At 41.0% G+C, this 17,709-nt stretch overlaps 1 protein-coding gene across 1 annotated transcript in view; it reads left to right on the top strand.

The window, feature by feature from the left end:
* Positions 1–17,709, top strand: part of LOC309559453 (class I histocompatibility antigen, F10 alpha chain-like) — a 248,849-nt gene that overhangs the window by 197,555 nt on the left and 33,585 nt on the right. Inside the window, exons 3-4 of the mRNA XM_082262723.1 lie at positions 9,123–9,401; positions 13,256–13,534. Of these exons, the coding sequence (XP_082118849.1) occupies positions 9,123–9,401; positions 13,256–13,534 (558 nt within the window). The remainder of the gene's footprint in view (positions 1–9,122; positions 9,402–13,255; positions 13,535–17,709) is intronic.

Raw genomic sequence — 17,709 nt, forward strand, 5'->3', positions numbered from 1 at the left:
GTGATCATTTCATACCAGTGCGTATGCGCACTATTCACCTCCTCAGCTCTTCCATTACGTATCCTGGGCTGTGAGCATGCGCACTGCTGCGCTGCTCAGCTGTTCCTAGCAGGAAGTGACGAGGGTAGGTAATTCTCACGTTACACCGGCTGCAGTAAGGGGCAGTATGGTGCATGTTTCAGCACATGACATGGCTCCCTTTTTTTGTACAAACTTTATTTGAAGTGTACAAGATGTACACTTCATTCACAGCAATGTACAAGATGTACACTTCATTCCCAGCAATGTACAGCAGTGTGATGCATTGTGTTGCTTTACATTGCCATGTGATACATCACAGTGCACTGCCATCAAATGCAGTATGTCTGCATTGTATTGCAGTGTGAATGGAACACATTGGAAAATATTGTTTCCTGTGTGTCCCTGCGGTGACAGATGTTTTACCATGTGCTAAAATGTCTGTCACTGCATGTAGTGTGTAGTAAAACATTCCAGCATATTCTCCCCCCCCCCCCCCCCCCAGTATTTTGGTACAGGTGCTATTTTCATACAGGGAACATTTACAGTATGTAAAAAGTGGAAGAATCCGGAAAGGATACCTCTTACCTGTAGATCTGGATCTGTAATACAGAAAAAAAGAGCCCAGATGAAATTGATGTAATGTTTAGGATGGGACAAAGAAACCGAGTTGAAGGAAAGGCTGCGCCGGTGTGCTACCCGGAAGAAGATACTGCATAGTGAGAGATTGCGTGCCTGTGTACAGTGGCAACAAGGAGCAGCTTCCCAGTCAGGTTTATAGAAGAGCTGGTTTTATCAGATTTTATGTTAGTGTGTTTTTAAGGCACATTTGTCTAGGAGACAGAGAGCACTATGTGTTTTTTCTTTGTTTAGAATGTCACTTCTGTGCATGCGCACAGGTGTCACAATTACAGCAGTGTAGTTATATTCCCTGTGCTTCCCTGTCCCTAATCACCAAAGTGACAAGACAACTTCCTGTTGCAGATCACAATGTCCAGTGCATGTGTTGCCATATACTGTTTGTCACACCACAAAAGTGAGAAGAGTGCTAATGTCATAAAAACACATCTTCCATCTGTATGTCAGCTGTCTGTATCTGTTAATGTTCTGCCTGTGTGTAGCTGTCAGATCTATTTAGCTCTTACCTGCAAAGCACCAGGCTGAGAGACCCGGGGATTGTGGGATACATAGTTTCCTCACAGGAAGTGTCAGTTCTCACACTACAGAGGACATGCATTAACCTGTGCAGTGCCATACCACATGCCTCATGTTTCAATATGAACATAAACTGCTGACACCGGAATGTGAAGGTTTATTGTACTATAGGCTGTATGTACAGGACAACAAATGACACAATGAAACTACATGATCAACACACAGGTGCAGGTAGGAAGGTTTATATAAATATATGTAAACATTTTATAAACATAAGGCTCCGTTCACATGTCAGCGTAGCGATCGCGGGCAGAATCACCGCGATTCTGCCCGCGATCCGGAAATCATTGCAAATCGCGGGACGCCTATGCGTTGCCCGTGATTTGCAATAGCACCCCAAACGCTGTGCGATGTTGCCGCGATTTCCGCCTGCCGAATCGCGGTAACATCGTGCAAAAAAAATTGCGGGACGCATGAAGCCCAAAAAAGGTATAAGAGCTTCTTTGGGGCGTCATGCGTTCCGTGATTTTTTTTTGTGCGATGTTACCGCGATCCGGCAGGCGGAAATCGCGGCAATATCGCACAGCATTTGGGGTGCTATTGCAAATCACGGGCAACGGATAGGCGTCCCGCAATTTGCAATGATTTCCGGATCGCGGGCTGAATCGCGGTGATTCTGCCCGTGATCGCTATGCTGACATGTGAACGTAGCCTAAGATGAAGCCAGTTAAAAAAAATCATATTCCATAACAAAGTGAAAACCTATCAATACTAAGTGATAATGGGGAATTATGTGCAATATAAGCTGTGTCCAGGGATGAACACAGTACAAAGCACCTAACCTGAACTGGCCATACATGTAAAGATCTCTGTAGTTCAGACTGAGGGTTGATTTCTCTAACAGAATCACCTGCTGTGGCCCCCGACTCTCAATATACATCTGATTGGATGCAGGGGCTGTTCAGCCAAAAATTTTCCACTCGGCTTCTTTGATAAAAGAGATTGAACGATCAGCTGATGTCAGTCCTGGGGGTGCTGATTAGAGATCCCAGGAAATGTATTTTACCCGATTCAGTAGATGACCCCCAGGTGCTAAAAAATAAAGAAGAACACTGCTACCTCTGTACTGTGTATAGAGAAGGAGGAAAGGATGATGGGTTATGTGTGTCATGGTGGAATGGACACTTCCTCAGGAGATGGTCAGGGGAATGTGATGTTGGATCATTTTTATTTGCAGTTATAAGTTGTTATGCCGAGTCCTATGTTGTAGTATTGTCTTTAATACTAATGTAGAAAGATCTATGAATTCATTGGTAGTACGGCTACTTTTCTTAGGACTTTCTGTTTTGCTGATCTGGGAGGTGGTTAGAGGTCACATGACAGACATCCGGGTCGGTGATTGGGCAGAGAAAGGAGAACACAGGAGTCCTATATTACATACAGAAAACATGTCTTATACTCTGAACTACAGAATATACAGCTGCAAGAAAAAGTATGTGAACCCTTTGAAATGATGGATTTCTGCGCAAATTGGGCATAAAATGTGATCTGATCATCATCATCTAAGTCACAACAATAGACAATCACAGTCTGCTTAAACTAATAACACACACAGAATGAAATGTTGCCATGTTTTTATTGAACACACCATGTAAACATTCACAGTGCAGGTGGAAAAAGTATGTGAACCCCTAGACTAATGACATCTCCAAGAGCAAATTGGAGTGAGATATCAGCCAACTGGGTTCCAATCAATGAGATGAGATTGGAGGTGTTGGTTACAGCTGCCCTGCCCTATAAAAAAAACACACACCAGTTCTGGGTTTGCTTTTCACAAGAAGCATTGCCTGATGTGAATGATGCCTCGCACAAAAGAGCTCTCAGAAGACCTACGATTAAGAATTATTGACTTGCATAAAGCTGGAAAGGGTTATAAAAGGATCTCCAAAAGCCTTGCTGTTCATCAGTCCACGGTAAGACAAATTGTCTATAGATGGAGAAAGTTCAGCACTGCTGCTACTCTCCCTAGGAGTGGCTGTCCTGTAAAGATGACTGCAAGAGCACAGCGCAGACTGCTCAATGAGGTGAAGAAGAATCCTAGAGTGTCAGCTAAAGACTTACAAAACTGCAAATTTTGCACTGGCAAATGCTAACATCCCTGTTAGCCAATCTACAATACGTAAAACACTAAACAAGAATGGATTTCATGGGAGGATACCACAGAGGAAGCCACTGCTGTCCAAACAAAACATTGCTGCACGTTTACAGTTTGCACAAGAGCACCTGGATGTTCCACAGCAGTACTGGAAAAATATTCTGTGGACAGATGAAACCAAAGTTGAGTTGTTTGGAAGAAACACACAACACTATGTGTGGTGAAAAAGAGGCACAGCACACCAATATCAAAACCTCATCCCAACTGTGAAGTATGGTGGTTGGGGCATCATGGTTTGGGGCTGCTTTGCTGCGTCAGGGCCTGGACGGATTGCTATCATCGAAGGAAAAATTAATTCCCAATTTTATCAAGACATTTTGCAGGAGAACTTAAGGCCATCTGTCTACCAGCTGAAGCTCAACAGAAGATGGGTGTTGCAACAGGACAATGACCCAAAGCATAGAAGTAAATCAACAACAGAATGGCTTAAACAGAAGAAAATACACCTTCTGAAGTGGCCCAGTCAGAGTCCTGACCTCAACCTGATTGAGATGCTGTGGCATGACCTCAAGAAAGGGATTCACACCAAACATCCCAAGAATATTGCTGAACTGAAACAGTTCTGTAAAGAGGAATGGTCAAGACTTAGTCCTGACCATTGTGCACGTCTGATCTGCAACTACAGGAAACGTTTGGTTGAAGTTATTGCTGCCAAAGGAGGTTTAACCAGTTATTAAATCCAAGGGTTCACATACTTTTTCCACCTGCACTGTGAATGTTTACATGGTGTGTTCAATAAAAACATGGCAACATTTCATTCTTTGTGTGTTATTAGTTTAAGCAGACTGTGATTGTCTATTGTGTGACTTAGATGATGATCAGATCACATTTTATCACCAATTTGTGCAGAAATCCATATAATTCCAAAGGGTTCACATACTTTTTCTTGCAGCTGTATATATAATCTACATACACACCAGTGGCGTACCTAGAGCATTTGGCACCTGGGACTGATCCTATATCTGGCACCCCCCCTAAACTTTACCACCGGAGGATTTTCCTGCTTTATGTCCAGGCCACTTTTTGCAACTTGGCACTGTGCGACTTTAACTGACAATTGCGCGATCATGTAACGCCGTACCCAAACAAAATTTACGTCCTTTTTTTCCTACAAACAGAGATTTCTTTTGGTGTTATTTGATCACCTGTGCACTTTGTTCATTTTTTGCGATATTAATAAAAAAAGATCGAAAATTTTGCAAAAAAATTTTCTACTTTGACAGTTAAAAAATATCCAATATATTAAATTTTTGTCATATATTTAGGCCAAAATGTATTTAGCTACATGTCTTTGACAAAAAAAATTCTCAATGAGCGTATTTTTAACCGCTTTAAGACCGGAAGATTTTACCCCATTCCTGAACAGGCCATATTTTGCGATTCGGCATTGCGTTATTTTAACGGACAATTGCGCGATCATGCGACGCTGTACCCAAATTATTATTTGATCACCTGTGCGATTTTTACTTTTTGCGCTATAAACAAAAAAAGAGCGACAATTTTGAAAAAAATAACAATATTTTTCAAAATTTTTTATATGAAATTCCCCCCCCCCCCCAAAAAAAAGTGTAAAAAGCTAACATTTTTTAACATTTTAGGCCAATTTGTTTTCTGCTACATATTTTTGGTAAAAAAATCGCAATAAGCGTATTTTGATTGGTTTACGCAAAAGTTATTGCAGCTACTAACTACGGGAAATTTGTCATTTTTATGGTTTTTTTTTTTTAACTAGTAATGGCGGCGATCTGCGATTTTTTTTTTTTTTTTTTTTTTTTTTTTTATTTTTGATTTTTTTTTTGCGGGACTGCGACATTGCGGCGGACAGATCGGACCCCTAACTGACATTTTTGGGGGTACCAGTGACATTACTACAGTAATCAGTGCTATAAATATGCACTGTTACTGTAATAATGACACTGGCAGGGAAGGGGTTAACTTTATTGGTGATCAAGGGGTTAAATGTATGCCTGGTGCTTACTGACGTGTGTGGGGGGAGGGGATTGAGTGACACAGGCCCAGATCGCAGGTTCAGCTATGCTGAATCCTGTAATCTGTCCCTGCCTGTCACATAGGAGATCCGCCCGCTTTGTTTACACAAGCGGGCGGATTTCCTCACTCGATCCCCGACGATCAGGGAAGAGCGGCGGTAATCACCGCCTCTCCTCCCCTTGCCCGAATCCCGCTGTGTCTGAATACAGCGGGAGCGAGCCTCCGGCAGCGCGCGCGCGCCGCCGAGAAGGGGAGGAATCCAGCGACGTAGGTCTATGCTGCTGGACGATGACGAGCCACTTTGCCGCAGTACCCTCAACGTGAGCAGTCGACAAGTGGTTAAAATGTAAAAACACCCGCAAAAATGTATGTTTTCAAGAATATTTACCAAATTTCACAGCCCCCCACAGTGCAGTTTGACCCCCCCACCCCCCGTCTCTCAAATCGCAGTGCCCCCTTTTACACTCTCTGCCTCCCCTGCGCAGTCCTACCTTCGGCATTAACAGGTAGACAATACTATTAGCAATGTGTTGAAGTTTGAGTAAGAGATTGGAGACATCCTACAGGAGATGGTCAGAGACCGCGAACATGATACAGGAGATGGTCAGAGACTGCAGACATGATACGAGAGATAGTCAGTGCCTGCGGACATGATACAGGAGATGGTCAGACACTGCGGACATGATACAAGAGATGGTCAGACACTGCAGACATGATACAAGAGCACTAGGGGGGCGGGAGAGCACAGGGGAAGCAGAGAGCACTGGAGGAGCTGAAGGGCGGGGGGAAGACTGTAGAGAATTAAGGGGGGGGCTTGGAAAGCATTGCAGGGGGGTTGGAGAGTTAAGGGGTGGAGAGCACGGGGGGGCAGGGAAAACCAGTGGGACAGGGGGGGGTGGATAGAGAGCATGGGGGGGGAGACTGGAGAGCACTGGGGGGGACTGGAGATCACTAAGGGGGGAGCACAGGGGGGTGGAGAGCACTGGGGGAGCCTGAGAGCATGAGGGGTGAGGCTGAAAAATACTGTGGGGAGCTGAAGAGCACGGGGGGCTAACAAACACTGGGGGCTGGAAAAGGGGGGGGCTGGACAGCACTGGGGGGTCCAGCAAAAGAAGTTGGATAGGAGGGGGATGGGACAGCTGCATATAGAGGAATTGATCTTTCTGTATTCCTCCTGCAGCCGCTCAATGCCTGCAGGAGGGAGAGGAGGAGAATCGGACATTCAGTGGCTGCAGGAGGAATATGGAAAGATCAACTCCTCTATAGGGCTGCAACTAACGATTATTTTCATAATCGATTAGTTGGCCGATTATTGTTTCGATTGATCGACTAATCGGATAAAAACCTCAAAAAAAAGGTTGGTGTATTATAATTTAGTTAATATTTGCTGTGGTAAATATAAATATTCAGCTATATAGTTGGATCCACTCTGAGACAGATATATGTATTATTAGAGGTTTAAATGTCAGACTCAGAGATCAATATTTTTAAAAAACCTAAAACACTGCTTTGTAAATTTTCAGACCGCATTGGTATATAACATTCATGATAGACTCTTTATTAATAGGCAGGTAGTTTGATACAAGCTCCCTGCGCCTGCTGTCACTTATGCTGGCCATACACAAACTACATTTTTTTAGAAAATTTTTAAAAACTTTTATCCGATTTTTCTAACCATTAGTGGGGTCCATTTGGTGTTAATTGTCAACCACAGTGACAGGAAAATTTGAAGGAGCAGAATAGAAAACTTCTCAATCAAACTAATCTTCAAATAGTGTATGTGGTTTTTGCTCAGAAGTTATATTCATTTTAAAATTGAATGTTAAAAGCAAAAAGCAAGTGGAATTTTCAAACAACACTCGTCCATTCAACGAATATACAAATAATTTTTGTACAAATATAGATGCAAATATTTTTGTCCAAAAATCCAATACATGTATGGGCAGCAGAAGACATTTAGTTGCAGCAGCATGCTTTTTTTTATATCACCTGTCAGGATGGGGTTAAAAAAAAAATAGCCCCTTTTTATAGTAAAAAAAAAAAAAAAAAAGCAGATATCGCTACTGTAATATAATTATAATTTCTACTGTGAAACAGTGAAAGTATTATACCTTGTATCATGTGTATGTATATAAAATAAATATACCCAGAAGTCGGATATGCAGGATATTTTAACTGGGAGTCAGACATGAAGCTATATGAAGGGTGGAGGGGGGAATAACATTTTTATATTAAAGTAGTACTAACAGCTGAGACTTTTCTTTCATGGATATAATAATTGTAAATATAATGCACAATACTAGTAAACTTTTACTTTAAATGTAATTGTAATGTCTTCTATTACCTCCAGTCTATCACCTCCACCTTCTCTGGGGTCAGATGCTGATCTTCCCAGCACAGAGCCCTTAAAGTGATTGGAAATGTTGGATTTTTTCTTTTTAACAACAATCTTGTCATACTTATCCTCTCTGTGTAACTTCTGACACCTCCTCCCTTCAAAGTGCCCCTATAGGAAGCAGCAAAGTATAGTACTGTATAGAGTGTCCCTATAGCAAGGTAACAAAAAAAAAAAAAACAACCTCTGCCTTTAGAATCACTTGGTACCTGCTCTTGCCCAGGACTACATTTCCCATGAGGCATTGCTCCTCACACATTCACAGGTTCTCTGCCATCTACATACATGTATGGATGGTGTACTGAGCTGTATGTGTGCTGCACTGTGTATACTGACATGTATGGATGGTGTACTGAGCTGTATGTGTGCTGCACTGTGTATACTGACATGTATGGATGGTGTACTGAGCTGCATGTGTGCTGCACTGTGTATACTGACATGTATGGACGGTGTACTGAGCTGTATGTGTGCTGCACTGTGTATACTGACATGTATGGATGGTGTACTGAGCTGTATGTGTGCTGCACTGTGTATACTGACATGTATGGACGGTGTACTGAGCTGTATGTGTGCTGCACTGTGTATACTGACATGTATGGATGGTGTACTGAGCTGTATGTGTGCTGCACTGTGTATACTGACATGTATGGAAAGTGTACTGAGCTGTATGTGTGCTGCACTGTGTATACTGACATGTATGGATGGTGTACTGAGCTGTATGTGTGCTGCACTGTGTATACTGACATGTATGGATGGTGTACTGAGCTGTATGTGTGCTGCACTGTGTATACTGACATGTATGGATGGTGTACTGAGCTGTATGTGTGCTGCACTGTGTATACTGACATGTATGGACGGTGTACTGAGCTGTATGTGTGCTGCACTGTATTTTCTGATATGTAAACAAATAATGCATTCTGTATGCAGGACAACTAATCGGCTGACCGAATAATCGATTATGAAAATAGTTGACAACTATTTTCATAATTGATTAGTTGTCGATTAATCGATTAGTTGTTTCAGCCCTACTTCTCTATATGCTGCTTTCCCATCCCCCTCCTATCCAGGCACTCACCTTCTTACCGCCCCCACCGCGCGAGGAGCGCGGACTGAAGGAGCAACTACCGCAGCTGCCTTCACACGAAGATGCAGGCCAGCCCGGCGGCAGCAGCCCCCCCCCCCTCCCGCTACGCGGCACCCGGGGTGGGCCGCTCCCCCCTTGGTATTCCACTGATAAACACATTCAATGTAATACATCCCCCTCCCCTCCATATACCATCACCTCCTATATCACATATTACACACATCACACCTCTGATCCCGGGTCACATCTTCCTCTTCTCTCTGCAGGGATCCATATTGTACAGTATATGTACGGCTGTGAGCTGAGAGATGACGGCGGCACTGCGGGGTATGATCAGTACGGATATGATGGGAGAGATCTCATGTATCTGGACACACAGAGATGGATCTGGATCCCAACCATGAATGAGGCTCAGATCTCCACACAGAGATGGAACAGTCCGGAGGTCAGAGTGGGGGAGAGAAACAAGAATTATCTGGAGAATATCTGTATGGAGGAGCTCAAACAATTCATAGAATACGGGAGAGGAGATCTGGAGAGGAGAGGTGACTGTATACATTATCCCAACACCCTATATACATTGTATACACACTTCACCCTATATATATATATATACGCAGTATACACACTACACCTTATTCACACTGTATACACATTACACCCTATATACACACACTACACTCTATATACACTGTATACACACTACACCCAAAATACACTGTATACACACCACACTCTATATACACTGCATACACACTACACCCTATATACACTGTGTACACCCTATATACACTGGATACACACTACACCCTATATACACTGTATACACCCTACTCCCTATATACACACTACATACCGTACACACTGTATACACACTACATCCTATATATACTGTATACACACTACACTCTATATACACTGTATACACACTACACCCTATATACACTGTATACACACACTACACCCTATATACACACTACACCCTACATACACTGTATACACACTACATCCCATGTACAATGTATACACACTGCATCCTATATACACACCAAATCCCATATACACTTTATACACACTACACATTATTCACACTGTATATACATTACATCCTACATACACTGTATACACACTACATCTCATATACACTTTATACACACTACACCTTATTCACACTGTATATACATTGCACCCTGTATACACACTACATCCTATATACACTGTATACACCCTATATACACACTACACCTTATATACACTGTATACACACCACATCCTATATACACTGTATATACACTACATCCTATATATACACCCCATATACACTGTATACACACTACATCCCATATACACTTGATACACACTATACCTTATAAACACTGTATATACATTACACCCTGTATACGCACTACATCCTGTATACACCCTATACAATGTATACACACTACACTCTATATACACTGTATACACACTACATCCCATATACACTTTATACACACTACACCTTATTCACACTGCATATACATTACACCCTGTATACACACTACATCCTATATACACTGTATACATACTACACCCTATATACACTGTATACACACTACATCCTATATACACTGTTTACACCCTATATACACTGTATACACACTACATCCCATATACACTTTATACACTTTATTCACACTGTATATACATTACACCCTATATACACTGTATATATACTACATCCTATATACACTGCATACACCCTATACACTTTATACACACTACACATTATTCACACTGTATATACATTACACCCTATATACACTGTATACACACTACATCCAATATACACTGTATACACCCTATATACACTGTATACACACTACATCCTATATACACTGTATACACCCTATATACACTGTATACACACTACATCCTATATACACTGTTTACACCCTATATACACTGTATACACACTACATCCCATATACACTTTATACACTTTATTCACACTGTATATATACTACATCCTATATACACTGCATACACCCTATACACTTTATACACACTACACCTTATTCACACTGTATATTCATTACACCCTATATACACTTAATACACACTACATCCAATATACACTGTATACACCCTATACACACTGTATACACACTACATCCCATATACACTTTACTTTATACACACTACACATTATTCAAACTGTATATACATTACACCCTATATATACTGTATACACACTGCATCATATATACACTGCATACACACTACATTGTATACACTCTATACACTCTATACACACTACACCCTATATACACTACATCCCATATACACTGTATATACACTACACCTTATTCACACTGTATATATATATTACACCCTATATACACTGTATACACACTATACACTGTATACACACACCAACCCCTATGTACACTGTATATGCCCTATATACACTGTATACACACTACACCCTATATACACTGTATACACACTACACCCTATATATACTGTACACACCTTATATACACTGTATACACACTAACCCCTATATACACTGTATACACCCTATATACACTGTATACACACTACATCCTATATACACTACACCCACTATACATTGTATACACACTACCTATATACAATTTTTTACACAATACGCCTTATATACACTGTATACACACTACATCCCATATACACTTTATACACACTACACCTTATTCACACTGTATATACATTACACCCTATATACACACTATATACATACTATATAATTATAAACATTTTACACTCTATATACACACTACTCCCTATATACATACTACCTAATATACAATGTATACACTGTAAACACACTACATCCCATATACACTTTATACACACTATAGCTTATTCACACTGTATATACATTACACCCTATACACACTGTATACACACTATATACATACTATATAAACTGTATACACCTTACACCCTATATATACTGTATACACACTACACCCAATATACACTGTATACACCCTATATACACTGTATTGTATACATACTACACCCTATATACACCCTACTCCCCATATACACTGTATACACACTACACCCTATATACACTGTGTACACCCTATATACACTGTATACACACTACGCCCTACATACACTGTATACACACTACGCCCTATATACACTGTATACATACTACACCCTATATACACCTGACTCCCTATATACACTGTATACACACTATGCCCTATATACACTGTATACATACTACACCCTATATACACTGTATACATACTACACCCTATATACACTGTATACATACTACACCCAATATACAATGTCTACACACTACACTCTATATACACTGTTATAACACTACACCCGATATACACTGTATACATACTACACCCTATATACACCCGACTCCCTATATACACTGTATACACATTACACCCTATATACACTGTGTACACCCTATATACACTGTATACATACTACACCCTATATACACTATATACATACTACACCCTATATACATTGTATACACACTACACCCTATATACAATGTATACACACTACACCCTATATACAATGTCTACACACCACACCCTATATACACTGTATACACACTACACCCTATATACACTGTATACACACTACACCCTATATACATTGTATACACACAATGCCCTATATACACTGTATATACATTACACCCTATATACACTGTAAAAACACTACACTTAATATACACTGTATACACACTACAGCCTATATACACTGTATACACATTACACCCTATATATATATATATATATATACAGTAAAACCATATATACTCTGTTTACACACTACATCCCATATACACTGTATACACACTACACCTTATTCACACTGTATATACATTACACCCTATATACACACTATACCTTATTCACACTGTATATATATTACACCCTATATACACACTATACCTTATTCACACTGTATATACATTGCACCCTATATACACAGTGCACCCTATATACACTGTATACACACCCAACCCTATATACACTGCATACACACTACACCCTATATACATTGTATACACAGTACACCCTATTGATGGAGGTTACTGCACTATTGTTACTCTTTGAATTGCCATATTACATCACCCTAAGTGTTTCCTCCTGGATCTCTTGTATGAATAGTCCTATAAAGGAACGTCCTCAGGACTGTGCTCTGTGTTGATGTATCTATACTCTGCTGATAATACTTCCAGATCACCTTCTAGGGACTGGTGGTGACTGTGGCCTCAGTCTTTATCCTGGAGGTCATCATATGTGACCACATTCATTTCACAAGTGAAACATTGATTACATTTGTCAGTAGATGACCTATATTGTTTTCTCTTTCTCTCTCTCAGTGCATCCAAAGGTGAGGGTGTGGGGTCATCGTCAGTCGGATGATGTGACCAGACTTCAGTGCCTGGTGTACGGGTTTCACCCCCGACCTGTGGATGTGAAGTGGGTGAGGAATGGGGAGGATGATGTTCCTTCAGATGAAATGAGTCCAATTCTCCCCCATCCTGATGGCACCTATCAGATCAGAGTCAGTGTGGAAGTGCCAACCAAGGAGGGAGACACTTACTCCTGTCATGTGGAGCACAGCAGTCTGGGGGATGAGACTCTCCGTGTGATATGGGGTGAGTATGTAGAACCTCTACTGTCCGTACACTGTGGGATCATCACAAGTAATGCTATCAATGGAAACATCCCTTGTAATAAGCCGGCTGGGTTTGTGTTACTAAATAAATGACAAATGAATGCAACTAGGGAGCCAAATAAAGTAGTGAAATATATAAATAGAATTCAGGGAATGCACAGCAGTGTCTGGGGTAGAATTTTCCACCACTGCGGGTGGTTCGTGATTTGTTGAGATTTGGAATCCATTTACAATGAAATATCTGTATGTAAATGGTAATCTCTAGAAAATTCCAGAATCTTCAGATCATTGACATACCATCATTCTGTAATATTCTATTTATCACTGACCACTCTCAGATATATAAGATTTATTGTTCTTGATATATTAACCATTATCATAAGTATTTCATCCATGTTCTATTATGTAGCATCACCAATGGTAGTATTTGTTCTTTTGTACTTGGGTAACTATATTTATAGGGTTAGTTCATATATAACTTTAGTGTTAAGGGAACCATAGAGGCTGCCATCACTGACTGGTTGATAATTTGTCATACTGACCCTTTGGCTTTACAAACCCAGCACAAGTATACAGATAAGGAGTCCTAATTTTTCCTCTGATTTAGTTTTTTTTTTTTAAATTTGATAATTTTTATTAATTTTTTTTTACATATACCAGACAGATTAACATACACAAACATCAAATCAATACACAAAAGTACCGACACATTTCATACCCTCCCATCCAAAAAAAAAAATATATATATACCCCCCCCCCCCCAAGGGGAGGGATAAGAGGAGGGCCCGTATCTGGAACATTCACCCTACTCATTAAGTAATCCATCACCAATCACACTAATCGCATTCCAATCAATTAAGAATATACCTGTGTTAAAGCAGAGGAAGAAAAAAAAAACCCAATTGTGTATGTGTTTATCCCCCAAATAATCAATATATACATATATATTTACACTCGTGAAAAAAAACCAACGTGCAGAAGAAGGGGCGGACGCCCTACAAACTTGTGAATACATTATCAGCAATGAATCAATGTGCGAAGTTTTTGACTCATTAACTTCTCACACACACAAAAAAAAAAAAGAAAGGGGAGGGGGAATCCCCCATCCCTTTAGCCCCCTGTGAAAACTAACCCCCACTATCCCCGTGCATCAGTAAGGGAGAGTTAGTAACAGTCAGATCCTCCAGTATCCCTTCCCAAAAAAAAAAAAAAACATAGAGGGGAGAGAGGAGAGGAGACCACGTGACACTTCTTATATTGTCACTGCATCCATAAAATGAACCCATCGTAGCCATCTAGCTCTAATTTCTTCCTCTGTGTTTTTCAAGGAGGATGTAAGTTCCTCCATGTTATAGATTTCTCTTACTTTAGAGTACCATAATTCCACCGTGGGCGACTGGGTTTGTCTCCACAGAGCAGGTATACACGCCTTTGCAGCATTCAAAAGTCTAATTGTCAGTGATTTTCAATATCTTTTTAAAGAAATTTTTGTAAGATGCAATAAACAAAAAGCTGGGTCCCCCTGTATTTCTACCGCTGTTAATTGTTTAATAACCGAAGCGATTTTTGTCCAGAACTCCTCTATTAGAGGACATGACCAAAAAATATGCATCATGGACCCTACCTCCGATCCACAACGCCAACAGTTTTCCGAGATATTCTCGTCCATTTTGTGTAACACCTCTGGGACCCTATACCACCGCGTTAGTATTTTGTAACCCGTTTCCTGCGTTTTACACTCCATTGAGGATTTGTGTACTGTAGATAGAATCCGATTTACCTGGCCAGAAGTAAAAGACACTGCCAATTCCCGTTCCCATTGACGCATAAATGGCAACTGCTGGTTATCTTGTTCTTCTATTAACCATGAATAGAATAAAGATATCATATGTTTAGGTGGTGTATTTGAAATACATATCTTTTCAAAGGGTGTTAAGTTCCGAGGAACGTACCCCCTTTGATGATATGTCTTGAGAAAGTGTCTCAGTTGCTGTATACTAAGATAGTCAAGACTACTATCTGGCCATGATTTTATTTCTTCCTGGGAAGGAATTTGTTCTCTCTGCCATACGTCATGTAAGCGCGTCTTTCCCATCTGTGCCAGGCGTCTGATTTTACCATTCATACAACCCGGGGGGAATTCCGGGTTGCCTATGATGGCTATCAATGGAGAGGGGGCTGGGGCTATTTTCCCGTACTGATGAATATGTCGGGTTTCGGGTTTCTCTTAATGTCGTCCCTATAACCGGATGAGAGAAAATCCTATCCGTAGGTGAGTAAATTGACCACGGTGCTGGGGGGGTCAACTGACCCGCCTCAACAACTTCCAACCTGACCCAACGCTTATTGGCCTTGTTACAGTTCCAGTCCACTACCCGAGTTAAGTGAATAGCCCTGTAATACCGGAATACATCTGGTAGCCCTATCCCGCCCTGTGATTTTGGCAAGGATAGGGTCTGTAGTCGTATTCGAGGTGTCCTAGAGGCCCAAATAAACGAACGGAACAAAACCTTCATCTGACGAAAAAAAGTCGGTGGTAAAGTTATTGGAAGAGTCTGCATTACATACAGAATCCTGGGCAGTATATTCATTTTTAATGCATTACACCTACCGAACCAGGTTAGAGTTAGTTGCTGCCAAGCCCTCAGATCATTTTTGATCTTTCCAAGTAAAGGAATATAATTTTTCCAATATATTTCTAGCGGGTCCGCAGTAATTTGAATCCCCAGATATTTTAACGAGCCCTCGGCCCAATGGAATGGAAAAGCGGACCGTAATTGTAGTTCTTCTTGCAATGGCATAGCAATGCTCATCGCAGCTGACTTCGTCAAATTGATCTTATAGTTAGCAAGCATTCCATATATTCTGAGTGTCTCCAATATATTTGGAAGTGACACGGTGGGATTTGTGACGAAAAACACTAGGTCGTCTGCAAATGCGGCGACCCTGTGCTGTTCGCCCCCTAGCCTTAATCCAGTAATATCTGGTGCCCTTCGTATTGTACATAACAGGGGTTCAAGTGTTAAGATAAAAATAAGTGGGGATAATGGACAACCTTGCCTAGTCCCGTTTGATAACATAAAAAAATCTGATCTCCATTCATTAACGCGTACTGCTGCTGAGGGATTAACATAAAGTGATAGAATATATGTCAACATCTGCGGCCCCACTCCAATATGTGACAGGGTGGCCTGGATAAAATGCCAGGACACCCTGTCAAATGCTTTCTCCGCATCTGTGGAAAGCAACACCATCTTATTGTGGGATTCGTGTGCCGAATAGATGATATCCACGACCCGCGTCGTGTTGTCCCTTGCTTCACGTGATGGGACAAAGCCCACCTGGTCAAAATGTATCAGATCGGGAATATACGGCAAAAGACGATTAGCCAGTATTTTAGCCATAAGTTTAGTATCACAGTTCAGGAGTGAGATGGGGCAATAGGGGGTCTTTCCCCTCTTTAGGTATAAGGGAAATGTATGCCCTTAGAGAATCTATAGGTAGTGCCGCCCCACTCAAAACTGAATTAATGTGCCTCAGGAAAGGTTGTACCAAAGGTGTTCTAAAATTTTGATAATAAGGCAATGTAAAACCGTCTGGTCCTGGTGCTTTATGTATTTTAGTCTGAGCCATTGCCTCCGCTAACTCCTTCTCTGTAATCTCCCCTTCCATTGCTAATGATTGTTCCTTTGATAGGATAGGCAGGCCGGAGTCCTGTAGATAACTCGCTATCTTTTCTAACTTTTTTTTTCCCTGTCCAAATTTCCTCCCTCCACGGGCTGCAAATTGTACAGAGAACGATAAAAAGTGCAGAACTCATCTGCAATCGCCGATGAGGTATACACTTCTCCCCCACCTGCCTTCTTTATGCGGGGGATATGTGTTTGTTTCCTAGGGCCCCTTAGTGTCCTTGCCAGCATCACTCCTGGTTTGTTCGCATACTCAAAAAAGTATCTTTTTGACCATGTCAGTTTCTTGTTTATTTTTAAAAAGAGGAGATCATTTAGTTCCTCTCTCAACCGTGTAAGAGGGATCAAATGCTCCATGGCCAACGATCTTTTATGTTGTCTACTAAGAGTCTCTACTTGCGATAGCAGCTCGTTGACTTTTTTCTCCTGTAGTTTTTTCCGTTGGGAGGCTAAACGCATTATCTCT

Source organism: Pelophylax lessonae (genome assembly GCF_965119305.1).
Source record: "Pelophylax lessonae genome assembly, chromosome: 7".
Taxonomy (NCBI): Eukaryota; Metazoa; Chordata; class Amphibia; order Anura; family Ranidae; genus Pelophylax; species Pelophylax lessonae.